We start from the raw sequence: 27,707 nt of genomic DNA, 5'->3' as shown, positions 1-27,707 counted from the left end.
GCCGTAAACAGACTAGCTCCCACTTCTAACCCACACAAAGCAATTTCTTCTTCAACGCCGAACTCTTCTCCTTTCCTTCTCGACTTGTCCAACGCCAACAATCGACAACCATCGACAACCGCACATTCGAAATGGCTGCCACCACGTACGATTTCCCTTGAAAAGCGTTCTACTTCTTATTAGCAAGATGCTTCAGTATAGTCGTCCTATATTCTCGCTGGAGTTGCTGTTGCGATTTCAATGCTCAGCGCCAGCTCGATTAGTCCCGGTTGCTGTTGCTTTTATGTCTCATGGACTCAAAAAGAATAGCGAGGGGTATTGGGGTTGAAGGAAGCATGGCTCTTTCTCCCTAAAATCAATTGTCACTTGCTTGTATTCTTGCAGTACGGAGCATTTGGCAATATATTTTCCTGAGCGTTATGCTTAGGGTTTTGTTGGCTGAGGCCTCGTTGCAGTTCACATCATTGCCTACGAAACTTTTCTTTCCTGTAGAATGGGAGAACAGAAGTAGTACTGAATGATTGATCTACATTATCCTCACCGACTAAATGAATTTCGTCGAGTTCATTTTTTCGCACCACGCCCCCAGTCAGAGAATGTGGCACTATGCTGCAGTTCTTTCTACTCGGCGATTTTTTGAGTTTTCTCCAATAGACAGACTATACTGACCTTGCATGATTGAACAGTGTTCCTACCCAGGACCAGGTCCTTGTGCCTGAGACCCTCCTCAAGAAGCGTAAGAGCCAGGAGGCTGCCCGTGCCGCTCGCCGTGAAGAGGCCGAGAAGAAGAAGCAGGTTAGTTGAATACTTTTGTTGCGACATCTGTGGAGAGGATAGATTGGCTGGATGATTATAACAACCATAACGCGACTAGACCACAAGTCGATGCTGTCGCTTTTGTTAACCATCTTTCGGGGCTGACAATCACCAATATATCCTTGGCATGGATGTCTCTTTATTGCATTGCAGTTCATACTGACAGTTGCATTCATTAGGCCAACAAGGAGAAGCGTGGTGTCATCTTCAAGCGTGCTGAGTCCTACGTCAAGGAGTACCGCGATGCTGAGCGCGAGAAGATCCGTCTTGCTCGCGAGAGCCGCAAGGCAGGTACCTTCTACGTTGCCGACGAGCCCAAGTTGGTCTTCGTCATTCGTATCAAGGGGTATGTTTAAATAACTCTTATCAACTCACGTCTGTACTAACAGTTCTTAGTATCAACAAGATCCCCCCCAAGCCTCGCAAGATCTTGCAATTGTTGCGTCTCCTCCAGATCAACAACGGTGTCTTCGTTCGCTTGAACAAGGCTACCTCTGAGATGCTCACCATCATCAACCCCTACATTGCCTACGGTTACCCCAACCTTAAGACCGTCCGCGAGCTCATCTACAAGCGTGGTTACGGCAAGGTCAACGGCCAGCGTCTCCCCCTCTCCGACAACCAGATCATCGAGGAGAACCTTGGCAAGTACGGCATTGTCTGCGTCGAGGATCTCATCCACGAGATCTACACTGTTGGCCCCAACTTCAAGCAGGCCTCTAACTTCCTTTGGCCCTTCAAACTCTCCAACCCTACTGGCGGTTTCCATTCCCGCAAGTTCAACCACTTCATTGAGGGTGGTGACACTGGTAACCGCGAGGAGAACATCAACGCGCTCGTTCGCCAGATGAACTAAAAAGCCAAAAAGTCTTTGTTATTGATTTCCAATTTCAAGGGATGTTCTTTCTTTTATGGGTTGTTTGTTTGTATAGGGACTGCAGTTCATTAGCGTTTATGATTGTCGATTCATAGGTAGCCTAGTCTATCCAAGGTTAATCCGGACCAAACATATTCAATCAACCCATAATTGTCCTATTAGATGCCTTCTGCCTGGTAATTTATCTTTTAACAACTTTTATTGAGGCCTCACGAAGCTCAAAGCATCTATATACGAATAACCTCTTCAACCCTCCTGTTCCTATTCACAACTAACCTGAGCTGTCTATTCCGCCAATCTGTATGGGCTTCAGCGTCGTCTGTCGGCCGAAAGACACCGCTGCGCAGAGCATCAGTGAATAATTCATACGAGGGATAATCTACCCGTATTAAGAGAGTGTTAGTCGGAACTATTACAATCTTTTCTTGAATGAGAAATGCATAATGGGGACGGGTGCGTACATCCGTCGACGAAGTGATTAACTTGTTCTTCGGTCATGCCGGTGCCTTTGGCAGCTATTAGAGTCCTCTCCTGTTCTTGTCGCCAGTCATAGACGTAGCGCAAGTTTTGCGCGTCACTATAAACAGTCAGAGCAAGTGTCAAGAACGCGTGTGGCGTAGACTTACATGTGTATGAAAGCATCAAGTTGACTTGCGACAATAAAGTTAGCACTCCAACTCCACGACAAGATAAAGCGAACCAACTCACTTCGTCAAAACATCATATTCCTTCAACGCATCATTAATGGCCTTAACGTCCTCAAACTTAACAAACCCCAGACGTCCATCATAGTTGCTTGTTGGATCCTCCCTCTTCTTCACAGCATCCTCCCATTTCCGTCTCAGCGTCTCATCATCCAAGGGCCGAAATCCAACACACCACCCCTCAAAGATAACTGCTTTGATTTTCTCCCCCCCGTCTTTATTGACTGCCTCCCATTGAGACTCGGGCACTCGATCCCCTTGGCCCGCAAAAGCGGATTTGTCGTATTGCGGAATGGCGGTTGGTTGATTGGCGCGGAGGGAGTCGAAGACTTTTCGGCCGAGGGTTAAGTCGTGGGTTGATGGTTGGCCGCGGTGTTGGACAAGGGGGTTATCCGGGTGAGAGTTTGCGAGCGCTACTTGGTCTACGTGTGTGAGATATATGTCGTCGAGGGAGAGGGTGACTGTGGGGAGGGAATAAGGCGGGGATCGAAGGGTCTTTTGTAGTGCTGATACCTGCGGATATTATTAACAATTGATCTCTCGTTATCCTTATTTCCCCTTTTAAACACACCAGTACAGTCTTTCCAACTCCTTGTACGCCGTTTAATCCCAGGAAAAACGGCGGGGCGTCGGCATCATTCGCATACCGGGCTTGATGGTGCTTCAACCGCTCCAAAAGGAAGGGGATGCAATGTTCTGATTTATCGTCGAAAATTTCTGGCATGTTATTTGTTCGATATGTGCATGTCAATTGAGCAATTGCGAATTAACATGGCGAGAGACATGTAGTTTTATCTATTCGATGTCGGACTCCCGGCCGATATACTTCCCCACCTCCCCAAAAAATCGGTTGATAGTTCTCCCGGAGTGCTTCCCCATGTGGAGCAACACTAGGTTGGGGTTATACAGGCTTGAGCTTCCAAGTGATTCATGCTGTAGAATCCTCTTTTAGTCGCAGGAAATTCTTTCATGAAGATCGATGGTATTTTGGATCACTGCCCATAAGGTTCCTAACGAGACTACTAACGAGACTACTAAATGGATGCGCTCTACAGCTCAGATATATATTTTCCGTCGTCATATATCGCACCTCTGCAAAGTATTCTCATTTCATCTCGACGATAGGTACAAGAGCTAGCTTCTAAAAGTAAGACTATATTGCATGGCGAGCTCTGTACTCAGAACAGGACAGATAAAACTCCGTACCGACAACCGTATTCCCGAGATGTATTTCGGCTTGTCGTGTGTTCGTCTCTCGGCAGTCGACACCGGAATCTGGGGTTATCTGGATATTGGGGTTAAGCAGCGGAGCTACCTAGGTAGCAGTATGCAGTCAAGCCCGGAAACTGCTGCATATTTGCGATTAATGAAACCCTTTCCTTTGCAATATTCAATTCGATTGTTTTAGCATTGTTTTTTAGCAGTTGAAATGAAACTACGTAGGTCTACTTGGTAGTCGTGCCGTTATGTAACTAAATAGTAGGTAACTAGTAACAAAAAACAGCGGAGCAACCAAACAATAAGGGGTCTGGTTGGAAAACACACACATAGATGCTGATATCATATCAAGCAGCATTCATGTGTAATCCTTCGAGATGATGGTTATCAATATAGTTGTTATAGAGTAAGATAAAAAGCATGTGAAGACAGTGAGTGATGTCAGCAGTCATGGGGAGCGGCAGGCGGGCTGCTTCCTCATTCGCTGAGCCTCGCTTTCTGGAGAGCCGAGGTTCGTCTGGCCTGCTCGGATACAAACCGGCATGTAACTTTCTTTCTTCTTTCTTTCACACTCTTATATCCTATTTTCTCTCTACACGTATCCCAACTCACCCACCCTTTATAATAAATCTTCTTTCTCGTGTTGATATCGCAAGTTGATTAGTTTCAACTTAGTGACACCTGTTCGGATTGACCACTCCGGCTTGAAGACACCCAACCTGAACGTCTATCCCCCGCCCGTCATATCATCTGATCATGTCCGAGCTACGTTTTGACGGCCAGACCGTCGTGGTCACTGGTGCTGGTGGTGGTTTGGGCAAGGCATATTGTTTGTTCTTTGGCTCGAGAGGTGCCAACGTTGTCGTCAACGATCTCGGTGGTTCTCACAAAGGCGAGGGCACTTCGACAAGGGTACGTTGACTATTCGGTCAGAGGAAGCATTGTAAATTACTAATAGAATATCTATAGGCTGCCGATGTCGTTGTCGAAGAAATCCGCAAGGCAGGCGGAAAGGCCGTCGCCAACTACGACAGCGTGGAAAACGGAGAAGCCATTATCGACACAGCCATCAAGAACTTTGGCCGCATTGATATTCTCATCAACAATGCCGGTATCTTGCGCGATGTTTCATTCAAGAATATGACAGATAAGGATTGGGATCTAATCAACCAAGTGCACATCTATGGAGCATACAAGGTAAGCAGTGCAGACTACCTTTGACATGAGACGCCTGCTTACAGTTGGTAGTGCGCGCGTGCAGCATGGCCTCATTTCAGGAAACAGAAATACGGCCGAGTCATCAACACCGCTTCGGCTGCCGGTTTGTTCGGCAATTTCGGCCAGGCCAATTACTCTGGTGAGTGTCCTATCCGTGGCTATTAAAACAATATACTAACAAGATGTAGCTGCCAAATTGAGTCAGGTCGGTTTCACCGAAACCCTCGCCAAGGAAGGTGCCAAATATAACATTATTGCCAACGTCATAGCTCCAATTGGTAAGTTCGGTCAGATCGGTTTACAGAAGAGATAGCTAACCCCCTGCAGCTGCTAGCCGAATGACCGCAACCATCATGCCTCCCGAGATCCTCGAACACTTCAAACCCGAATGGGTCGTTCCTCTTGTCGCGGTCCTTGTACACTCCTCTAACACCACCGAATCTGGAGGCATTTTCGAAGTTGGCGGTGGTTCCGTTGCCAAATACCGATGGGAACGTGCCAAGGGAGCTCTGTTGAAGACCGACTCTACCTTGACTCCTCAAGCTATCTTGGCCAAGTGGAACGATGTTCAGGACTTCTCCAAGCCCAGCTATCCCAATGGTCCTGCAGACTTTATGGCTTTGTTGGAGGACGCCCAGAAACTCCCTGCCAACCCATCTGCTCCCGACTTGAATTTCAACGGCCGCGTAGCTTTGGTTACCGGTGGTGGTGCTGGTCTCGGAAGGGCATACTCCCTTCTTTTCGGAAAGCTCGGCGCTTCAGTTGTTGTCAACGACTTGGCTGACCCAGAGCCCGTCGTTCAAGAGATTATCAAGGCTGGCGGCAAAGCTGTCGGTAATAAGGCCTCTGCAGAAGATGGTGATGCAGTGATTAAGGCTGCTATCGATGCATTCGGCCGTATCGACATTGTTGTTAACAATGCTGGTATTCTCCGCGACAAGGCATTCAGCAACATGGATGACAACCTGTGGAACCCAGTGATCAATGTTCACCTTCGCGGCACGTACAAGGTTACCAAGGCAGCTTGGCCATACTTCTTGAAGCAAAAGTACGGCCGTGTGATCAACACAACCAGCACTAGCGGTATATATGGTAACTTCGGACAGGCCAACTACGCTGCTGCCAAACTTGGCATTCTCGGATTCTCCCGTGCCCTGGCTGTTGAAGGAGCCAAGTACAACATCAAGGTCAACACCATTGCTCCCAACGCCGGTACCAACATGACCCGAACCATCTTGCCCGAGGAGTTGGTCCAGGCTTTCAAGCCTGAATACGTTGCACCTCTTGTTGTTGCTCTTGCTTCTGATGCCGTTCCCGAGCCTGGTACCAAGGGCCTATACGAAGTCGGCAGTGGTTGGTTCGCCGAGACCCGATGGCAGCGAAGCGGTGGCCATGCCTTCCCAGTCGATGTTGAGTTGACACCGGAGGCTGTCGCCGCTGTATGGAAGAAAATTGTTGACTTTGACGATGGTCGTGCTGACCACCCAACGGACGTGTCAGCCGGTTCTGAACGTGCCATGGCCAACATGAGCAACAAATCCGGTGGTCAAGCCAAGGCTGCCCCAAGTGCCGATCAAGGCATCTTGGCTAACATTGAAAAGGCCAAGAAGATGACTGCTGAGGGAACACCATTTGAATATACAGACCGCGATGTCATCTTGTACAATATCAGTCTCGGTGCTAAACGCACCGACCTGCCATTGGTCTACGAGAACAACGAGAACTTCCAACCTCTTCCAACCTTTGGTGTTATTCCATGGTTCAACACCCAGACTCCCTTCAACATGGACGACATTGTTGCCAACTTCTCACCAATGATGTTGCTTCACGGTGAGCAGTATCTCGAGATCCGCAAGTTTCCCATCCCCACAGCAGCCAAGACAGTCAATGTACCTAAACTGGTCGACGTCATTGACAAGGGCAACGCCGCCATTGTTATCTCCGGCTTCACCACCAAGGACGCACGAACCGGCGAAGATCTCTTCTACAACGAATCCACCGTCTTCATCCGCGGCAGCGGCGGTTTCGGCGGCTCCCCCAAACCCACAGCCCCTCGACCAAAAGCCGCCGTGGCGGCGTACAAACCCCCCAAACGCGCTGCGGACGTAGTCGTCGAAGAAAAGACGTCCGAAGACCAAGCTGCTCTCTACCGCCTAAACGGCGACCGAAACCCACTCCACATTGACCCCGAATTCAGCAAAGTAGGCGGCTTCAAGACCCCCATCCTACACGGTCTCTGCTCATTGGGCATCTCCGGTAAACACGTATACCAAAAATTCGGAGCATTCAAGAACCTCAAAGTCCGATTTGCGGGCGTCGTGTTACCGGGTCAAACACTCAAGACGGAGATGTGGAAGGAAGGGAATGTGGTTTTGTTTCAGACTACTGTTGTTGAGACTGGAAAGCCTGCTATTAGTGGTGCGGGGGCTGAGTTGCTTCAGGATGGGAAGGCGAAGTTGTAAGACGTACAAAATTTGGAAGGTGGTAGATAGGTTCATGGATAATTGGATATTTGTTATAGTATTTCAAAGTTTATATATTGGCTGTCATGATTATTGGATCAGTTTACTATTCTATTTCAATCCGAGTATCTATATGGAAACAATCAACCTTGTGCCTAGGCACCCAGTAGCAGGAACATACCTAGGTATTGAATGTCATAGATACAGTACAGTCTGCTCTGTAAATCCAACCTACGCACCAAAAAAAACACCAGCAGAAGGAGTCTAAGAATGACAAAACCAAAAAGATTTTAAATTCTCCTTCTCCACAGAGAAAACGAGGCGCGTGTATCTATCTACCATAGAAACAACAACATGCAAATGGAGCAAGAAGAAAACGAACCAACGCAGTTAACGCCAATAGAGGGAGAAAATGAGACAAAAAGAGAGACATCATTCCAGAAGTGTGGCTAAACCGAAAGACGAGAGACGGGCAAAAAGGACAGAGACAATAGAAGCATTCGCCAAATTGAGGACTCGCTATACGCCATTGTATGCTCCGTTGGTTAAACAAATAACAGACCGAGGAATGAAAAGATTGTGACGACAGAGCAGGCTGAAAAAAAAAAAAAAAAGAAACAAGTAGAAATCCAAACTAGTGTCGGTAAAAAATAGGTACAGCAATAGATGAAATGGTAAAGATTGATGTGATGCGTCGGATCTGCTGTTTCCAGAGTGTCAAGAGGTGCCAATTGGGACATGTCTGATGATAGTCGACTAAATTTTGATGGGTGAAAGAGGAGGTCCCAACTCTGGCAGTTGAGACATGCTCTGTCGATGGTTTTTCGTGTCCTCCAGGTTAGCAGGTCGCGTTTTTCGTGCTGTCGCTGCTGGATTGGGTATTGGTTGATCGTGATCTGGCTGGCTACTCCCCGACGATGAAATCGCACGCTCCTCGGCAGCTGACGAGGATTCAGGAAAATCAGTTCTCCGTTGTGAGAAATCTGGAATGGTGGTGCCGTTACGACCATTAGTAGTGTTGGTGGGTTTTCCATTGGGTTTCGTCTCCTGAGCCTCCTTGGCGGCCCTCTCCTGAGCTTCCTTTTCATCCTGCACCCATTCCTTTTCTGTCCAACAACCCTGCCAACAGTTCTTCCAGTCACAGACTAGAAACTGAAAGCAGAATCCGTCGATTTTCATGCATGGCTGGAAACAAATGCATAGATTCTGATAATTCATCTTGTTCTGCTCCACATACGAATGTAGTAGATTCAGGTGGCACGTTATTGCAAAAAGGAGATAGTAGTTGTATGGTGGAAGTTTAGACAGTTCGTCTTTAAGCAGCTGTGGTGCCGTCGTTGCACCTTCGCACTTCTCCGCGATCATTTGCTGAGTTGCTTTTGGTAGAAGCTCATCCGGTAGTTCTCGCAGCCACGCCTTAAACATAGATCCAATCGTGTTGATATCGTACAAGTCTGGTTCATCGAATAGATTGATGTCACCCTCCGTGTCAAATCGGCGCTGCCAATGTTTGACTTCTTTCCCACTTCCAGGAACCCTATATAATCCCTCCTCTTCACATCCTTTATAGTTCAAATAGTCGATACAGCGATAGGGCAGCGCGGGCATCCAGTATTCGGTCTTGTCCTTACAGTCTTCCAGCCGCTTTGAGATTCGTGTTTTTCGAGTTTGTTCCACAAGAGGGAGGTTAATAACAGTACACACATAGTTGTCATCCAGGACAACTTCCCGCTCATTTGTACTTCCGCTTCTTGTGATTTTGCCAAAAAATCCCTTTCCAGCCTTACCTAGTCGATCTGCAGCTCCACTCGATGTATGCTTGATATTGTTAAACAGAAAGGTTGATGCTCCTGATACTTGCATGAACGAGCTGGATGGCGCCAGCGACGGATTTTTCTCTCTGCGACTGGTCTGGGGCCGGCCCTCAACTGGTCGATCAGGCGGTCGGTTATTTGCATTCGAGTTGGACGTTTCGTAAGTGTCTTTATCCGATCGCATGGGTGCGGTTCTGGGAGGTCCGGATATCTCCTCCTGGCTTTCAGAGACCTTGAGCAGAGTTGCATTGGAAGGACGGCGCAGCCCTGCACTTCTAGGGGCAGACTTATCATCTACCCTGACGGAGCGAGTTCGTGAGAGTAAATTTCCGAACCGTGGCTTGCTCTTCTTTTGTGGCGGACCTCGAGCCTGTTGTTCTGCACCGTTGCGAATGTCACTCATACCTTGTCGACTGGATTGCTCGTTTTGAAAACCCTCGGATCTCTCCTTGTCTTGTCGAGAAGCGGCTTCTAGAAGATCAGGAGTTGATCCATTTCTCCGTAACATTGGATAGGACCGATCACGAGAGCTTCCACGGCTTTTGGACGGCGGTTCCGCTGAGAGACCTGAACTGTCAGAATTGGTAATCTTATGGGATGACCTAGAAGCTTTCAGATTGGCAAAGAAAGAACGTGAAGGATCGCGATTGTGTTTCGCATTGTCTTTTGGTGATGGTGGGTACTGAGGCATCGCAGTGAAACTCGGGGTGGGTGGCTCTGGTTCATTTGGAGAAAGTGGTGCATTCATAGAGCGTGTCCTCGATCGCGAGGTGACTGGCCGTATAGTTGGTTCATCTCTGATTGACCGCGGCGATGATGGTGAGGATCTCGGAGAACGGGGAGTAATGGGGCTTAAAGTGGATTCTGGTTTCAGACCATCGGCGCTTTTCGACGCAGGATTTAGCATGGCCTTATTGAACGTGGAAGTTTTGAGATCGAGGTTCGTGACTTGATTCGATCTGGAAGGCATTTTGAAAAATCGCTAAATTGGCACAGCCAAAACTAGCAATTGTTGTCGTATGGAATAACACTGCAATGTTTATCGTAACCCACCCCGCCAAGCGTGGAGCAGCCGATATTGTAACGAGGCTGTCGAATCGGAGCCGTACGAAAAGGAGAAACAGGGATTTGAGGTTTCTAGGAACAGACATGTTTTAGATTAGCAATCGTTTCAAAAGACAGAGATGTCGACGCAACATGAGTGTGACTGCTCAATTCACAAGCGCGGATACGTCTCTTAAACATGGGCTGCTCAGTTGTAGAAGCAACCCCACCATTGGGGACTGATTGTTGACTTGTGGTAGGCGATAGTCCATCGCTATCGCCAAAAGTCGTCTCGCTTTGTGGGAAACAGAGCCAAAAAAAAAAAAAAAAAAGAAAACCACAAAGGCAGGATAATTACCAACAAAGAAATGAGACAAAACACATACCAAATCTGGCCTGTCATATTACTCCGGAGACTTTCCTTCGCTATCGTCCCTGCTCCACTGTATCTGTCGTGTCCAAAAATAAGAACTACCGATTGCTAGTGAATGCTTCGTTGGGAGCATAGATCAGGCCGTGGAGCGAACAGTTTAGCGAGGTGACGATGCTCGATCGATCGCTTGAATATGTAATGGCCGGCACACAAATGCAAAGATGATCAACCGCATGTGTCTAATATCTCGGGTATTTCCAAAAGCAAGATAAGAGTCGTTCCAAGCGAATCAGGCGTTGAGTGCGGGATAGGAGGTGAGTAATCGTACAGGAACTGCGTCTTGTTGCGTGGGCGACAGGTGGTCGTAAACTGACTGAAGGTGAACAAGCCCGGTTGATGGCCGTCAACAGTGTGCACTGTGTGGTGGATGGCTGCGAAGGTCTCTGTGGGCTGCCCCCTGTCTCTATGATGGATCACAACACAAGCGGCTTTTAGGAGAACTGCTGGCTGTAGCAGCTGAATGTTTTCCGAACGTTATTTTTTCCGGTTGGGTTGGATTTGTTAGACACCAGACCCGCACAGACAATGCATTCCTAGGTACGGACGGAGCACGGAGTAGGCGGTGGCGTAGAGACTGTAATGCAGGCACGGACCCGAGAGTGTCGAGGCTAAGAATGGCACGGTATGAGGTCGTATGCAGTGGTATAGAATGCTATCCAATATTAAGGTGGACGTGATAAGGTGGTGTTATAGTCAGGATGAACGGTGAAGTTGTTGGAGAGAAAGAAGTCGTCGAAGTCACCGAGGGGCAGGAGCCAGGGGCGCTGACCAGGAAAGAATGCCCAGTCCCAATACGGAATACGGGGATGCCGGGACTATTACTTATTCCTCAGTCATCTCTACATTTGTACTACTACTGCCTTTCTCTTTTTATTCCACTGTGGACGATGTGTAAAGACAAAGGAAGAGGTATGGAAAATTATGATATTAGCCTTTCGCCCCAGGATCGCAAGAGAAGGAAAAATTGATCGGCTTGGCTACGCATTCTTATGAAATGTTTGAGATCTCAGGGCCTCCACCAGCAGCCATGGATCGTCGCTGGACGGAGTATGGCGTACCAACGAGTCAACATCCTGCTAGAGTAGATACCTTGTTATTGACGCGTGGCGGTACTTGTTGTAGCCTAGCAGACACGCGAGCAGCGCCATTACTTTGCGAAATGACAGCGTGTGTACAGAGTATGCAGGGGCTGATCCACTTCAGGGATAGTTACGTACGAGGTAACTGATCATTATTGTCAGTGATCAATGACCCCATAGCAAATGCAGGTTTAAATTCTGATATAAACGTCTTGAAGTTGGAGAAAATATAACCATGCTAAACATAACATTCAATAACTCTGAAATTAAAAGATCACCTCGCCAGGAACATTTATTGAGATATTGCCCGCTAGTCCTGTTTGAGTGCTGGACTCCACTATTTTCCATTAACAGACCCTCTTAAGGTGGCACTAATCCAGAGGTGGTATAGCTTGCGACGTTATTCTGGCCAATAAGTATTGCCAGTGTAGATGCGGTGAGAGAGTCCATGGTTCCAAAGCAATAACAGCTCGACACTCCGAAACTCCAATTTCCACATAGCCTACGCCATATCATTTCTTTCGACTTGACCACGAGAGACCGTTGCATTTACGTACATGGCAAATGGCCTGTGCCAATTTTGGCAGATGTAAGCAGTGTACGTACGCTGTCGGAGCATAGGCCAAGGGGCAGCCCATAACGCAACACGCTGCCCCCACTTGATTCTGAAACATGCATCTTGTGGCGGACTCAGCGGGTATATGAAACACTTTGCTCCACGAACTACTCAGGCTATCAGTACGTATAACTATGTTCTTCAGCTCGGAGACAGACAACAGAGATGCATTTTTATATCTATGCTATGACGACGACTTCTAGCCACAAGAGGATGAAGGTCTCAAAGGATGAGAGGCTGCAGTATTTACCTAAACCGGTATAGTCGACGGTACGTGCCATGGAGCATACCAAGATAGGTATCCACCTACATAGAAGTGCACGTGCTGAATCAACTGCCGAGTCCTCACTACGTTTCAGTATGCCAGTACTACAGAGGACGCTGTGCATCTTTGAGAAAAGTGTCTGCTTTCATACGGAGTACATAATGCACGGACCAGATGGCTCTTGCATTCTTGCCGGTGGCTGTCAAGCTTGATGGGTATGGAGCCCGTGGAACAGCATGCCGATTTGGGCAGATATTGAGACTCGGGGAATATTTGAGACTGAATCCTTCCGTCTGCCTGGAGTCTAGACTCCAGGATCTATCATCTGGACCGCGTTTAGGTGGTTGAGTCGTGTTTTGGAGTGCATGTTCAATTCCACGAACCCGCTCGATGTCGATTCTAGCTCAGGCAATTGACCGTACGATATATCGAAGAATCGGCTAATACAATCCGAAATCTCTCGTAGACGGTAGTACCAATCTTGTGCCGGATGTGACTGGCTGCACAGCACATGTCACGTGACCTTAGCTGGAATGTCAGCGTGCTACACCCGTGGATCTCCCTCCGGCGCGGATAAATTATGATCCGGGAGTCATGTGACCTCCGTAAAGGGGTCAGCGCAGTTGTAGTTTGCTTAGATAACCAATAACAACAACTAACTAACGTAATCGGTAAGCGAAGCGACAATGTAAGCGAGCCGACAGTTTCTCTCCGAACGCGTACGCAATATTGAATTCAAATCTCAATTTCTAACCCAAAATTATAATTATACACAAAAAATTAATTACTAGTAAGATTAGGGCATTGAGGTCTTCTATGCCCGAGAATATTACACTCACTACACCGAAATTGGCGACGTACTGGTGGATGAGAGACTGGGAGCTCAGGCTCGGCCGGAGCAGTGGTAACAGCTTGAGATGCCTCAACCTGACCTTGTAAAAGTGCCTGAGCTTCCTCTCTGGTAATTCCTTGATCATGGGATATTTGCTTTTTAGATTTTTGACGTTTTTGCTTCTCCTTCTCATATGCAGCCCGTAGATCATGGAGTTCCTTCTGGGTAATTGTAAGCTCATTAATACTCATCTCATAAGCCTTTGATGCCCGTGTAAACACTTCACCAATAGCTTCAGATGAACTTCTTGTATGCCGGCTTATTCTCTTTTTCATTGTAGTCATTTGGCGCTTAAATTAACGTGGGTTTTGAGAGATTTGCAAGCAGGATGATTGTGTATCACTTGATCGACTTGGAGGGGGTGTTGGAGTCTTCAATCGAACAGTAAGCTGTTGATAAACTCAATCTGGATTGAATGGTACTAATCCAGTTACTGTAAAGCTATTCCGAACAGTTTGGGCTTTATATGCCATCGTACGAGCCTTTGGGAATGCAGTAAGAAAGTCAAGTTTATCAATATGATTAAATCCAAGCCTCATTTGCTGCTCAACAAGCTGTCCATAATGTCGCTTTAAAACAGCAAAACAGCCAACATCAAGAGGCTGTAAAAGATGTGAAGAATGAGGAGGCATACAGACTGGAATAATATTATTCTCAGTGCATGTACGGTCAAATTCAGCAGTCAAATGACTTCCATGGCCATCAAGAATTAACATGCGATAATTTCCCATTGCACGGCCATTAGTAAGAGGAATAAAATGGGTTTTAAGCCATTCTAACCCAATCTTATCTGTAGTCCATCCATTATCACTGATATTGATTCTCCAGTCATCAGGAAGATCCTCAAACCAGCCTAACCAAGTATATTTCTTTGCCTTGAAAATGATATATGAAGGCAGGGCCCATCCAGTTGAATTAATTACCTCAATTGCAGTCACCCATTCTCGATTTCCAGGCTGTAATAGCTTTGGCCGAGCATATCGATCGCTTCCAGTAATAACCTTTGCGGTTGCACAGAGTCCCATAGCAAAGCCAGTCTCATCAAAATTGTAGATATCTTCTAGTAAGATTCCGTACTTTGATATAACCTCTCGTACGCGATCAAAGTATTCTTGGATTAACTTCGGATCTTCGCATTTAGCACGCTCGTAGTTATATTTCCGTGAAAATTTTGATTCAATCTCTGGGCGACGTTGAATGAGATTATAGACCCATTTCTCTCCAACCTGTTGATTTCCACGTTGTGAAAGAAGGTAATTAGCCATCTCTCGTACAAGAGAGTGCCGAGGGGGTAATCCACGTTTGTCTAGATCGAGTACCCATTTGACAAGTGATTCCTCTTCAAATTGAGACAATTTATGTCCATTGGCACGTATTATAGATCTTTGTTGAATTCCGTTTAACCTGTCATATAGCGTCGTCCGAGGAATATTGTAAATGATTGCAGCTTGATACACACTTGAGATTTTTCCATTTTTTAAGTCGGAAATAGCTAACAAGATCCGCCCCTCTTGCTCTGCTAAATTCTTTTCGTTTTTATTGCGAATTGGTGGCATGTTGACGCGTTGAATAGTATGGAATCAATATTGAGTACGCGTTCGGAAAGAAACTGTCGGCTCGGTTACATTGTCGCTTCGCTTACCGATTACGTTAGCTTAGCACATTAACATGGGAATCGCTTGTCATGGACCCACATCGACTTCACGATCCGATGCAGGCATCCGCTTAACACTTGAACAGAGCATCATTCGAGTTCCCTTCCGCATAATCACTGACAAACGGGAGATCGATCCTCAATTCATTAATTCCAGTGGCTCTGACGAGGAAATGTCGCTAGTCTCGGGCCCTGGTAGAGGCGGAGGAGGTGCTGGTATGCAAGAAGAGCTATGTACAGACAAACATGTGTCATATATTCAGAGTCTCAACAAAGTGCGTCACCCCCCTACCTATCCGTTATTGATCAAGCACTAAGTGGTCAAGTCTGATTTTGATAAACTCTCAGCGCAGTGATGAACTTGAATATGCATACACAGATCATCTTCGTATGAACGGTGTCTACTGGGGTTTAACCCCATTGCATCTTATGAATCATGCTGAGGCGTTACCAAGAGATGAGACGATAGACTTTGTACTCTCGTGTCAGCATGAAAGTGGTGGATTTGGAGCTGCACCTTTGCATGATGCGCATATGCTGTACACCGTGTCTGCTATACAGATATTGGCTACTCTCGACGCCTTGGATGAATTAGACAGAGCAGGCCGTGATGGGAAGAGAAGAGTGGCGTCATGTATGTTTGTCCTATTCAAATAAATATTTCCGCGTGCAATGATACTGACGCTTCTTCTGAATACTACAGTCATAGCATCCTTACAAGATCCCAAAACCGGGGTCTTCAGAGGCGACGAATGGGGTGAGTCAGACACGCGCTTTCTATACGGCGCTCTTCTGTCCTTGTCGTTGCTAGGAAAGTTAGACTTGATTGACGTCGACAAGGCTGTCTCCTACGTTCAGCAATGCATGAATCTGGATGGAGCGTACGGCGTCCGGCCGGGGGCTGAGTCTCATGCCGGCCAAGTGTTGACATGTGTGGCTTCTCTAGCTATTGCTGGTCGCTTGGATCTCATTGATAGAAGTCGTCTTGGGACCTGGTTAAGCGAGCGCCAGCTAGAAATAGGTGGGCTCAATGGACGGCCTGAGAAGCTTGAAGACGTGTGCTACAGTTGGTGGGTAGGTGCCAGCCTCGCGATAATTGAGCGTCTAGATTGGATTGATAAGCCGAAGCTTCAGTCTTTTATATTGCGCTGTCAGGTAGGCTCCTATCTACGACTAACCGCATATCAACTGAGCTCTGGTTGACTCGCAATAGGATTATGATCATGGTGGACTGTCTGATCGGCCGGGGAATGTAGTTGATGTATTTCATACTCATTTTGGTCTGGCTGGTCTAAGTCTCTTAGGACATCCGGGCCTTAAACAAATAGACCCTGTGTAGTAAGTTCAGCAGCCGCTTAGGAGTTTGGATTGGCTAACATCATGCCACAGTTGTATGCCTAAAGACGTAATAGAAAGGCTGCTTGGAGAGTAAATGTCGGTTTCTCTGTCAATTATAAGTGGCTATGTCTGTGTTCTTGTCGTACTAGTACGATATGTTGATATACTATCACCAGCCTTCTTACCTCTTGCTATCTAATAACCCACTTTCGACATGCATGGATGCTGGGATACAAAGCAAGAGGATAGCAATATTCTGTGAGAATTGTCTTCAGGCTCGGTTGTACTGTATTCCAAAGTAACTAAGCCTCCCAAGATAACACAGTACATGTTGTGATGGACTTAGGACTGTAGACACCAAATCAAGTGACTCAAGGGTCGTTCCTGCCGCGTTTGTCTCGTGAGGGCCGTAGTTTCCCGTTTGCCTCTACCTTCCCTGTGTGTGCACTCGCCCTCTCAGAAACAACATCGTCTGTTCTTTCTCTCTTCAAAACCCTGTACAATCTGATCTTTTCACGACTTTCTTGTGTAAGCGCTCTACTTTTATTGAGCATTGTTTGCTCAACTTATCCTCCTGTAAACTTCCACTCCTCAGCTACCATGTGGTAGATTGAGTAAGTAGAAACCAGGAGTGTCTTGTCCTTGTTTCTGTCTCTTTTTTGTTTTCATCGCTCAGTTTGAATCAATTGCATGCTTTTATTTGTTACTGTCTGGGGGTTTTTCACATTTACAACTGTTGTTACGTGTGTTTAAGTGAGCCCTTTCATTCTATCCACGATGGATGCAACCTCCCTCTCTTGCAGCATCTGCAACAAAAAGCCCCAGTTCAGCGACATCTCTCATCTTCTTACCCATATTGCCTCAAAGGCCCATCTTGCAAGTCACTTCAGGCTCCAGGTAAAAAGCCATCATGACCCTTTCGCTAATGAGGCTTTGACTCAATATGACCAATGGTATGAGGAAAATGATATTGCTCGACTGCTCTCTGACCGTATGGCTTCGTCGAAGTCATCTCGAAGGCGACCGAGTAATCGATCGCTCGGAACAGAAACTGGTAAGACTCTCAGTGTTCCTTCTTACTCTCGACAAGTCTGCATCAGTGGTACTAATTGCCTGGAAGATGTGCCGTCTCAATCATCGTTCACTTTCCCTGAAAACAATATCGACCCCCGTCTATCTGACGCCTACCAGCCCCTGACCGAAGGTGGCCATGACAGAATCAAGGTCTCTTCATTGATCAATTCTTCTGACCCAAGAGGGATGTTTGCTCCCAAAGTCGAAACAGGGTCACCGTTACCAGGAATCGAGAACATCCCATGGTATGGCCACAACAGGGGCAGACACAGCTTTGAGCACAAATACAACCCGTTCCTTTCCATGGAACTACACGGAACACCACTCAAGGAAAAAGAGAATCTAGAATTCTCTGGCTCCAACCTTGATATTCCAGAAGATAAAAAAGTTGACGAGGTCTCTAGACTGAAAGGGATTCAGTGGCCGGGCATGGACTGTTTCGACGCTGCGTCGGATGCCATGAAGCGCCAAAGAAACCAGAAAAAAGACGCTAGTACTTTCAAAGCGATGGAGGCGGCTTCCTGTGCCAGCGAACCGAGCGAACTAGTGTTTTCCCCTTCGGGGACATTGCGGAGAGAGCGTCAAATTACTGGATTTGTCGAAGAGGATGATCTTCTCCCTGGAGAGTGGACTATTCCAAAATATCGTCGAGACCGTCGCGATCGCCGTGGTCGTGAGATACAGGAGACGTCTACTGCTCGTGGCAGGCAGGGATCCCAACGTATTGCACTTGCCGTGGCGGATGCCAATCGGTCGGTACTCGGAGGTCGGGTAGCAAAAAGAGAACCTCAGGCGAAGCGTTCAGCATTAGGGGATGAAAAGCGTCGAGAGCCCTCGATCCAGATTACCTCTTCCAAAAGCAAAGACCACGGGCTTTCTCATGGCCATTTTCGTCGTACCTACGATGAAGATGTTGATTTACAACTTTCGGCTGGGCCCACTGGCCGACGACGTCTTAGGTCTCGACTGAACATCTTCAGAGATAATCACACTCCCGAGGTAGAGCACAAGCGTGATGCTCCTAGCCTCGACATAGTCTCACATCCTACCACCCGCAATGAGCAGCACGGTCTGACGTATCAGCAACGAGCGAGTGATGCTCTCCATAACCTGATGGAGACGAACGATTCGTATAAGATGCCAACGCTATCACATGATACTGGGCCAACTGCTGAGCACAGTGACTCCCACAATCGTACAAGCGCTCCAAATACATCCAGAAATATCGATGGTATATATCTCGTCGACACAGCCATCGGCCCAACCCACCGAGTCCCATACGATCCCCTTGTTGGAGGCAACGTACTTCACTATCGATGGGACTGGCATGGCACTGAATTGGGACGAGGCGCGAATGATGCCGACGACTCCATGCTCGATGGTAGCTTATTCTATAACCGTGCAGTATCCACTGACTCGACAATTTACCAGGACGAGCAGGATACTAAGAGCTGCCTCTGGCTCGACGGCAGCTATGGCCGATGAATGAAGCCAATGCACAAACCGATTTTATAACCCACTGGGGTATTATCCATTGCATCTCTTTCTCTTTTATGAGCAAGTCTGCTTGCTATAACAGACACCCACCTTCATTTGACAATCCGATGCTTCGAGACTTGGCATTGATATTCGAACTCAACAGGGTCGTGTTATACATTTCATGTTCAGCAGTTTCTCATTGTTATGTCCTTTTTTTTTCCCCTATGATCGAACCACATCAGAACTGGAAACGATGTCTTTCTTGGCCAAGAAGAGCATCAGTTATATTATATTCTTTGTGACGCATGTTATGTATCTATTATCAAATTAGCCAGAACATCAATCAAGCTTTGTAGTCTTTCGAAACCGGAACTTTTAGTTAAGTTACAGATGGTTGTATGACTGCTTATGTAAGTGGGCAATTAAGCCGAAAAGGGACGGCGCGTCGCGCGTCAAGCCCTCCGCTTTCTGTAAACTCGTAACTTGAGCTCGGGTTGGGACATCAATTCAACAAGAAGGCTATTTGCACGTTATCCCATTTATTTGTCTTTTATGTGCCAAATATTCGAGCCTCTACCTGCTGCTACAGGCAAGTAAGTTAATTGACCCCTTTGTTGCCACCCTCCGAATCAGTTTCATATAGCTAACAAACCTGCAAAGATAGCAGAACACAAGCATGCCCTCTCAATCATCACCGCCGTCATCATCACCCGCCTTGAAGCGCAAACAGCAGACTATATCGAGCTTCTTCACCAAGAAACCTCTTACAAAGGAACAAGGAGGATCTTCGAGTCAAGCAGCCGCCAAAGTCGAAGCAGAACAGACTAAGACAATTCCCTCGGGAAAGGAGAATGCAGTCTTTGTTGGCGAAACAGTCAGTCCAGTATCAAGGAAAGATGAAGAAGGGGAAAATGATATTGCCCTCCCGGCCCGCAAACGGGTTAAGGTTGACGTTGGAAAAGAGACTCGCACGGATGTTGACAACATCCTGAATTCGTCACAGCGCACGGACAAATTCAAATTCAATAGCTCGCAGTTAATAAATGGCGGCCAGGGAAATGGAGAGGATGAACAAGCCCGGAAAGAGAAGGAACGACTACACCAGAAGTTCGTCAGGCGATTAGGTGGACCGGATTGTCTTATCGGCATCAATAAAGCTGCCGCGAATGCGGATGAGGGACTTGCAGAAGGAGGAGAAGATGCTGAAGAGGAAGAGGAACAGCCTGCTCCGGCGCCACTGCCCCCAAAGGGCAGACAGAAAAAAAAGTCCGGATCGAAACTCACGCCAATGGAGAAACAGGTCATTGATATCAAACGCAAACATATGGATACACTACTCGTCGTGGAAGTCGGATACAAATTTCGATTCTTTGGTGAAGACGCTAGAACTGCAGCCAAGGAATTGAGTATTGTTTGCATACCGGGAAAGATGCGATTTGATGAGCATCCTTCCGAAGAGCATTTGGATCGCTTCGCTTCCGCGAGTATACCCGTCCACCGACTGCATGTCCATGTGAAACGGCTCGTTACTGCTGGACACAAAGTAGGCGTTGTTCGACAGTTGGAGACCGCGGCACTCAAGGCAGCTGGTGATAATCGAAATGCGCCGTTTGTGCGAAAGCTTACGAATGTGTATACAAAGGGGACGTATATTGATGATGCGGAAGGATTGTCGGCTCCGGCAGCTGCGTCGGCAGGTGCTACGCATACGACTGGGTATTTGCTGTGTATTACGGAATCGAATACAAGTGGGAGTGATGAGCGTGTGCATGTGGGTATAGTTGCTGTACAACCCGCCACGGGTGATATCGTCTACGACGAATTTGAAGATGGGTTTATGAGAGGCGAGATCGAAACGAGATTGCTACACATCGCTCCTTGCGAGATTCTTATTGTGGGTGAACTTTCAAGGGCCACGGACAAGTTGGTTAAGCATCTCTCGGGTAGTAAAATGAATGTCTTTGGCGACAAAGTTCGAGTTGAGCGAGTGGCACGATCGAAGACAGCCGCAGTAGAAGGACACAGCCGTGTTGCAAGTTTCTATGCGGAGAAGCTCAAATCAACAGAGACTCGTGATGATGGTAATGCTAGTGCACTTCTGGAAAAGGTTCTACAACTACCGGATCAAGTCACGATATGTCTATCTTCTATGATTGATCACTTGTCTGAATATGGTCTGGAGCATATATTCGACCTGACCAAGTATTTTCAGTCTTTCTCTGCGCGGTCTCATATGCTTTTGAACGGTAATACGTTAACAAGTTTGGAGATCTATCAAAATCAGACGGATCATTCCAGCAAAGGCAGCTTGTTCTGGATCATGGACCGAACACGAACACGCTTTGGTCAAAGACTTCTCCGCAAATGGGTGGGCAGGCCTTTGTTGGATAAAAGACAGCTAGAAGAGCGAGTGGGTGCAGTGGAAGAGTTGTTAAACTCTGAGCAAAGTACTCTTACTGGGAGATTGAAGGACTTGCTCAGTAACATTCGAAGCGATCTGGAGAGAAGTTTGATCCGCGTCTATTACGGGAAATGCACTCGGCCAGAACTTCTCACGCTTCTTCGAAATCTACAGAAGATTGCGAATCAGTTTGTTTATATAAAATCCCCTGAAGAGACGGGATTTCAATCTACCATGATTAGTGAAGCCATCGCTGCACTACCTACCATCCAAGATGACGTTATCATGTTTCTCGACAAGATCAACGCATATGCAGCGGAGCACGATGACAAGTATGAATTCTTCCGCGAATCTGAAGAGTCAGAAGATATCACCGAACAAAAAATGGGCATAGCTAGCGTTGAGCATGACTTGGAACAACATCAGTCCGTTGTCGCAGAGATACTAGGTAAAAAGAAGGTTGAATACGTGACTTCAGCAGGGATTGAGTACCTGATTGAAGTTGAGAACAATTCGGCTCAGATCAAGCGCGTTCCTGCATCATGGGTTAAGATTAGCGGAACTAAGAAGTTATCTCGTTTTCATACACCGGATGTCGTTCAGCTTATGAGACAGCGGGATCAGCACAAGGAGGCACTTGCCGCTGCTTGCGATAAGGAATATATGAGACTTCTGGCTGAGATATCTACTAGATACCAGTCTTTCCGGGACTGTATCCAGTCTTTGGCATTGCTGGACTGCTTGCTCTCGCTCGCAGCTATTGCTACGCAGCCCGGATACACGAAACCTCAATACACCGACGAAACTCGCATTGTAGTTGAACAAGGTCGCCACCCAATGGTCGAGCAACTCTTACTGGATAGCTATGTTCCAAACGATACAGCTCTTGCCACGAATGAAACGCGCGCTCTTCTAGTCACTGGTCCGAACATGGGTGGAAAATCGAGTTATGTCCGACAGGTAGCTCTGATAGCTATCATGGGCCAGATTGGGTCTTATGTGCCCGCCAAATCAGCGACGTTGGGCATGTTAGATGCCGTGTTCACACGCATGGGTGCATTCGACAATATGCTGACGGGCGAATCAACCTTTATGGTTGAGTTGTCCGAAACAGCAGATATCCTGAAACAAGCTACACCTCGCTCTCTAGTCGTACTCGACGAACTGGGCCGAGGTACATCCACCCACGACGGCGTCGCAATTGCACAAGCCGTGCTGGATTACATGGTCCGCTCCATCCGCAGCTTAACATTATTCATCACGCACTACCAAAACCTCTCCGTCATGACCAAATCCTTCCCAAACAATGAACTCCGCAACGTGCACATGCGCTTCACCGAGTCTGGTGAACCCGGCGGCGAGGAAGAAATCACATTTCTGTATGAAGTCGGCGAGGGTGTCGCGCACCGCAGTTACGGGCTGAATGTCGCACGCTTAGCGAATTTGCCTCCTTCGGTACTAGATTTGGCCAAGTTGATGAGTAGTGAACTGGAGGAGAGGATTAAGCGTAGACGGTTGGCGAATGTGGCTAGGAGTGTTGGGGCGATACTGTCTGATACGGATGGGGATAGGGAGGGAGTTATTGAAAAGCTTGTTGGGTTTGCGGATCAGCTATGATTCCGTGTTGTTTGTATATTATTGAATGTTAATGAGGAGACTAAGATAAAGTTGTGTTTGGCATGTAGAAGTAGAGCATGCATACATGGTTAGCCTGGAGGCTTGAGAACCCGATATAAGAAATTCATCAGGGGGTTACTTAAATAGACCTAACAGCTCGTTGTAAGTTGTCCTTTTTACACACGGTCATCTGTCTCGTCTCTCTTTTCCGTATATCGACTAATGCAAATAATTGCTTCGCTCTCTCTATTTTTGGAGCTCGGTTCATGTCTTATCGTAATCTACCAAGGTACGACGTAGATTTCCTAGTTTGCTATCTACCCGACCTCGGAACTCATTGGAGTCATTATATATTCCACCTTGGGAGCCTTAGGAGTAACTACAACCTTGGAACAGTACATGTACGGATCGGGGAATATTTCACCTAAACTCAGAATTTGACATTATTCTAGCAAGATATGATTTAATAAATGCTCCACTCCCGGCTCAATGAATACCGAGGTAGCTAAACATCCATGGATATACTCCCTGGGGCAGGTCAATGTCCACGGACCACTGGTCCGTTCCGGGTTGTGCCTCAACTAAGCAACTAGCTAGATGCAGACAGTTCTAAATCCACCAGGTACCTAAGACTTATTCCAGCTTTGTAAAGTCTATAATTCATCACCTCAGTGATATAGAACATTTCAAAATATTAAAAATCGCCTATCTGGGTAAGTACACGTACAAAAGCGGCATGGTTGATTTCAGCAGTTATGATACAGAATCTAGGAAAAACTTTCCATCGAAAGCATGTTAGATCAGAGGAAGATCGCCGGGCTCATAACCCGGATGTCCCTGGATCGAAACCAGGACATGCTAAGATGTTCAATTTTTTTCTCACCTTTCACCAAGGTTTATTCCTGATCGTGAATTCAGGTTTCTTTTATTATTATTTACTGTAGGTGTACATGTTCAATAAACATGAATTACATACGAAAGCAAAGAAAAAGCCCAGGACTCACCTCGACCACAATATGGTATCCTACGTGTTATGGGCAGAATCCCCGTTCTTGGATTCTCGAACTTCGCCTAAGCTTATCCTCAACACGCTGACTGGCTGTGAACCTCACCGCCGCGGAGAGCAGAATACTAACCAATCAAAGCTCGCCTTCGCACACGTACCCGCTACACCACACCTTCATATAAAACCCCTATTTGGGCGCCAGGAATAGTTGCACTTTTTCTTCCTTTCTTTCCTTATCGAATTCTTTTTGTATGTTAGGCTCTAGATAGCCCGTACCCTGATCTTAGACTGGGACACTAAGGTTCTGGGAAAACAGATATTTCTCCAGTTTCTGGAATATCTATAGAGATCGGCTCAGTTATGCAGTTAAGTTAAGTTAGCATCTTTTAAGTGCAGTTACTGCGTAACTGGCAGATAATAAGACAGAAATTTTATGTACAGGACAAATAGTAATCCCTTAGCAAAATCAACATTCTCATACCTTCTCTATTCATCCTGTGCCGTCTTAATCCCAAGAAATCCCTTCCAGGAAATAAACGTTTTACAGAAACCTCTGGTCTAGGAATTGCTAGAAAGTCACGCACAGTTTATGTCATGCATGGATATTTTATTAACTATCAACAAGTAACTTGGCTTTGCATCTAAGCTCAAAGCACAACATTACGAGATAACCCTAATGGCAAATGTATTACCAATAACCGTACGACTCTTTTGTATTAAATACTGCGTGTTTTACCAGTACGGATTTGCAAACGCCGTTGATGTCGACGAACAGACCTACTCAATCCATGACTACGAAGGTAATTCTGTTTATGACAATTTTCAATTTGAGATATGCTACAAAATCCGATCCATGGGCATTCTTGCGACATTATCTACGTGGAAGAAGACGACAACTTTCCATTACAGATTTCGGCCAGGTCGGACGGTATTTTCCAGTACATCTGGGACGACGAAGGTGATATTATCAGCGGACACAAGGCCCGTTGGGTGTTACGTGAGAGCCCAGTGTTATTGACCATTTGCTCACTGCAGAACCGCCTCATCCACACGAAACTCTGGTTTCTGGAATACCTGAGAGCGCCTCTGCAAGCTACGACGCAATAGATAGTCGCATCACTGCCCTCCACATTCTGTGCCTGATGGTTACATTTATCCTTTCTATTACTTTTGGTTTAGCTACGTCCTGATAACACGAAGCACAGGATTACGCAGTAAGGCTATTCCAAAGAGCCCATGAGCCTGATAATATTGATGTTATTCGAATATTATGACTGATCCCCAAAAAGGGAGGAGAAGGATAATTACATGCAGGTAAAGGGGATATCCCCAGGGAACCGGAATAGCTAATATTCCGGTGTTGATACTCAACACCTGGGGATTCCCGTACGCACAATTGCCGAAGACCCCCTCCCTGGTTCTTGCGTCTCTAGTGCAGAGGGTTGATCGTCTTGAAGGCGAAAATGAATGATTATTTCCTCCAACCTCGGAAGGGATCCTTAATAGGGGTGTCTAGAAAGAGAGGTCCAGATGATATAATTTATATACTCATTGATTTCACGACAACCAAACTGCACGGCTCCATCTAATGACAAATACTTGGGTTTAACTATAACAACTGCTGTCTATCTTTGAACAACCTCACTCGTAGTTCCTATCATATTTTTTGAACACCACCCAAAACACCGAAGCACAGACGATCATAACCGATGCTAACCCTGTATATAGATACATACCCTTTGGATCATCCGAGAGTGGGATACAACAATCTCCAATGCAGACCCAACGCCGGACGATAATTGCGCGAGAGCCTGCACTAAAGTGCGCATATTTTTTGGTGCCTCAGAATAGCTGTATTCGGACAAAGTTGTAAACCCTAGAATCTCGGCAGTTGCTAGCAGGAAGTATATAGGGGTTTGTGACCATACGCTAATATCGTTAGGTCTATTTGTATCATCCTTACAAGCAAGTGGATGATCATAACAGGGACCTCGTGTGTATATAAGCTTTTGTATTACTGCTGCAACCGCCACGGATCCGCCCATTGTGATAAAAGCCCAGGTCATGCGAGCAATAGGCCTGAATGGGATTCCAATCCTTCGAAGTGAAGGATATAGGAACTTTTGGATTATTGGTCCGAGTAAGACACACACGACAGGGTTCAGAGCCTTGATGGTGTCGTTTGGAATGCCGTCTAGTCGTATTTGGCCAGCTTGAGTAATCAAATTGTTGACGCTTTGATTATTGCACAGATGATACAGCACGAAGCATGCCCTGGATATTCGATCGAGATGTTAGTGGCTTAACAAGCTAAGTCTTAAATGTTTTATGATAGACAGACATGACTTTACACGCTTTGAGTCCTCTTCGGATCTCTGAGACAAACAGGTCGTCTCATTCGACTTCTCTTCCGTACTTTTCTAGTTGATATGCAGGTTTTGCCCCATCTAACTGGAATCCTTCTCGAACAGAGTATATGATGACCTTGATTGCCTGCGGAAGTACGTTTCCCTGAGGCGGAAGCTTCACTTTTCCAGAATTAGAACAGTTCTTCTGCTTTTGTGGGACATAGAGGTAATTTTAAATACCTAAAGGCTTGTACCAGAAGAATAGCAAAGGGACCACGATCCAGACAGAACACAGAGGCATGAGGTAGGCTGCCCAGAACCCAACCTTTTTCTCTAGATAGGTAGAGGCAACCAGAGACAAGCTTGCAATACTGGTGAACCTGATGGTAACATTTGAAGACTTAGCTCATAATACTTGCCAGATCATGTCTTAGCAAATTCACAGTATAGCTCACCAGTAGAAAACATTGTATATATACTGGAGAGTCAACATGCGGCCTGTGACAGCTCGTTCACCGGTTTTTGTAACCACAAGCTGCGGGACCATAGTAGTATATTGATCTCCTGTCCAAGGAGAGAATTAATAAACCCAACCATAGAATGGTGACCTGCCCGATGCATCTGCCCGTGGGAGCAGGGAAGCATACCTATAAAAGGGCTTATAGTAGCTTTCACACCACCAGTCCCAAATCCTAAAAGAAACATTGAAAGTGCCAATCCAACCACTTTTACCGAATGCTCTTCAACAGCCGGAAGAGAAGTAACGAAGACCACTAAACATCCGCAAAAGTTGAGACTATAGACGAAACATCAGTGACTCCCCTATAAAATGACAGCAACAAAAAGGAGAAACTTACAAGAAGCAGATACACAGAGTTTTGTACCGTCCCAGCCAGGCATCTGACAAGATAGCGAATGGTACCGATGAAAATAACGTAAAGGCATAAAACGCACTCGAGAGCGTTGTAGCGGTTGCTTGACCTAGCCCTAGGGCGCCTGGGATTGCATTACTATCCCGGGGATACTGCGTGTAGTTCTCTACAGAAGAGAAGTTTCAATATGAGTGTATCTTCATATAGAGATATTGTTCCGAAACTTACGCCATGGAGTGGTGACAGCATAGAATGTAAACCGCTTCGCTCCACTGGCTATAAGAGCAATTCAGACAACAAATGGCAACGAGTCAACGACGTGCCGTAGACTTTGTATCTCCTCCTCGGTTGCATTCTGCCTCTCACTTTGTTTCTTTGGCATTTTGTTAGTCTTAAGAAGAACTTTGAGGAAGAGGCGTAGAAAATTGAAAGTCAATAGTCACCTAGGCACTGAGAATCAATCGTTTAAGATTGACAACT

General features: G+C 46.5%; 10 protein-coding genes and 1 non-coding gene across 11 annotated transcripts, besides 2 other annotated features; 6 read left to right on the top strand and 5 right to left on the bottom strand.

Annotated features, from left to right (window-relative positions):
* The first annotated feature begins 90 nt into the window (after window positions 1–90).
* On the top strand, window positions 91–1,985 carry TSTA_124090 (60S ribosomal protein L7). Its single transcript, XM_002482627.1, has 4 exons — window positions 91–145; window positions 687–795; window positions 996–1,162; window positions 1,213–1,985. Exons 1-4 carry the CDS (start codon window positions 132–134, stop codon window positions 1,670–1,672), a joined length of 750 nt encoding a protein of 249 aa, XP_002482672.1. The 5' UTR covers window positions 91–131; the 3' UTR covers window positions 1,673–1,985.
* TSTA_124080 (uncharacterized protein) lies at window positions 1,226–3,121 on the bottom strand (the record flags this gene model as incomplete). Its single annotated transcript, XM_002482626.1, has 5 exons — window positions 1,226–2,072; window positions 2,155–2,270; window positions 2,320–2,343; window positions 2,402–2,910; window positions 2,969–3,121. 5 exons carry the CDS (start codon window positions 3,119–3,121, stop codon window positions 1,921–1,923), a joined length of 954 nt encoding a protein of 317 aa, XP_002482671.1. The 3' UTR covers window positions 1,226–1,920.
* Window positions 3,122–4,371: 1,250 nt separating this feature from the next.
* Window positions 4,372–7,295, top strand: TSTA_124070 (peroxisomal multifunctional beta-oxidation protein (MFP), putative; the record flags this gene model as incomplete). Its single annotated transcript, XM_002482625.1, has 5 exons — window positions 4,372–4,527; window positions 4,585–4,812; window positions 4,864–4,972; window positions 5,022–5,111; window positions 5,161–7,295. 5 exons carry the CDS (start codon window positions 4,372–4,374, stop codon window positions 7,293–7,295), a joined length of 2,718 nt encoding a protein of 905 aa, XP_002482670.1.
* Window positions 7,296–7,569: 274 nt separating this feature from the next.
* Window positions 7,570–10,260, bottom strand: TSTA_124060 (Rho GTPase activator (Bem2), putative; the record flags this gene model as incomplete). The annotated part of the gene is made up of 2 exons (XM_002482624.1): window positions 7,570–10,068; window positions 10,163–10,260. 2 exons carry the CDS (start codon window positions 10,258–10,260, stop codon window positions 8,052–8,054), a joined length of 2,115 nt encoding a protein of 704 aa, XP_002482669.1. The 3' UTR covers window positions 7,570–8,051.
* Window positions 10,261–10,467: 207 nt separating this feature from the next.
* Window positions 10,468–10,490: a microsatellite.
* A 2,852-nt stretch (window positions 10,491–13,342) lies between these two features.
* Window positions 13,343–13,713, bottom strand: TSTA_124050 (uncharacterized protein; the record flags this gene model as incomplete). The annotated part of the gene is made up of 2 exons (XM_002482623.1): window positions 13,343–13,360; window positions 13,408–13,713. The coding sequence occupies 2 exons, from the start codon at window positions 13,711–13,713 to the stop codon at window positions 13,343–13,345; spliced, it is 324 nt and encodes a 107-aa protein (XP_002482668.1).
* Window positions 13,453–14,949: a mobile genetic element.
* Window positions 13,840–14,994, bottom strand: TSTA_124040 (uncharacterized protein; the record flags this gene model as incomplete). The annotated part of the gene is made up of 2 exons (XM_002482622.1): window positions 13,840–14,040; window positions 14,077–14,994. 2 exons carry the CDS (start codon window positions 14,992–14,994, stop codon window positions 13,840–13,842), a joined length of 1,119 nt encoding a protein of 372 aa, XP_002482667.1.
* A 162-nt stretch (window positions 14,995–15,156) lies between these two features.
* Window positions 15,157–16,769, top strand: TSTA_124030 (Rab geranylgeranyltransferase, beta subunit). Its single transcript, XM_002482621.1, has 5 exons — window positions 15,157–15,367; window positions 15,441–15,726; window positions 15,796–16,247; window positions 16,306–16,430; window positions 16,482–16,769. Exons 1-5 carry the CDS (start codon window positions 15,266–15,268, stop codon window positions 16,522–16,524), a joined length of 1,008 nt encoding a protein of 335 aa, XP_002482666.1. The 5' UTR covers window positions 15,157–15,265; the 3' UTR covers window positions 16,525–16,769.
* Window positions 16,770–17,207: 438 nt separating this feature from the next.
* TSTA_124020 (uncharacterized protein) lies at window positions 17,208–19,140 on the top strand (the record flags this gene model as incomplete). Its single annotated transcript, XM_002482620.1, has 2 exons — window positions 17,208–17,484; window positions 17,551–19,140. The coding sequence occupies 2 exons, from the start codon at window positions 17,208–17,210 to the stop codon at window positions 18,987–18,989; spliced, it is 1,716 nt and encodes a 571-aa protein (XP_002482665.1). The 3' UTR covers window positions 18,990–19,140.
* A 519-nt stretch (window positions 19,141–19,659) lies between these two features.
* TSTA_124010 (DNA mismatch repair protein Msh3) lies at window positions 19,660–23,001 on the top strand (the record flags this gene model as incomplete). The annotated part of the gene is made up of 1 exon (XM_002482619.1): window positions 19,660–23,001. The coding sequence occupies one exon, from the start codon at window positions 19,660–19,662 to the stop codon at window positions 22,999–23,001; it is 3,342 nt and encodes a 1,113-aa protein (XP_002482664.1).
* A 789-nt stretch (window positions 23,002–23,790) lies between these two features.
* TSTA_124000 lies at window positions 23,791–23,862 on the top strand. Its single transcript has one exon. It is a non-coding gene; the product is annotated as a tRNA-Met (tRNA).
* Window positions 23,863–24,882: 1,020 nt separating this feature from the next.
* TSTA_123990 (oligopeptide transporter, putative) lies at window positions 24,883–27,609 on the bottom strand (the record flags this gene model as incomplete). Its single annotated transcript, XM_002482618.1, has 10 exons — window positions 24,883–25,140; window positions 25,316–25,519; window positions 25,744–26,281; window positions 26,424–26,518; window positions 26,681–26,735; window positions 26,811–26,919; window positions 27,003–27,151; window positions 27,213–27,393; window positions 27,456–27,503; window positions 27,558–27,609. The coding sequence occupies 10 exons, from the start codon at window positions 27,607–27,609 to the stop codon at window positions 24,883–24,885; spliced, it is 1,689 nt and encodes a 562-aa protein (XP_002482663.1).
* Between the last annotated feature and the right edge of the window lie 98 nt (window positions 27,610–27,707).

This window comes from Talaromyces stipitatus, genomic scaffold, assembly GCF_000003125.1.
Source record: "Talaromyces stipitatus ATCC 10500 scf_1105507295555 genomic scaffold, whole genome shotgun sequence".
NCBI lineage: Eukaryota > Fungi > Ascomycota > Eurotiomycetes > Eurotiales > Trichocomaceae > Talaromyces > Talaromyces stipitatus.
The sequence above is the reverse complement of the archived record's forward strand: the minus strand, read 5'-3'. Positions and strand labels throughout refer to the sequence as shown.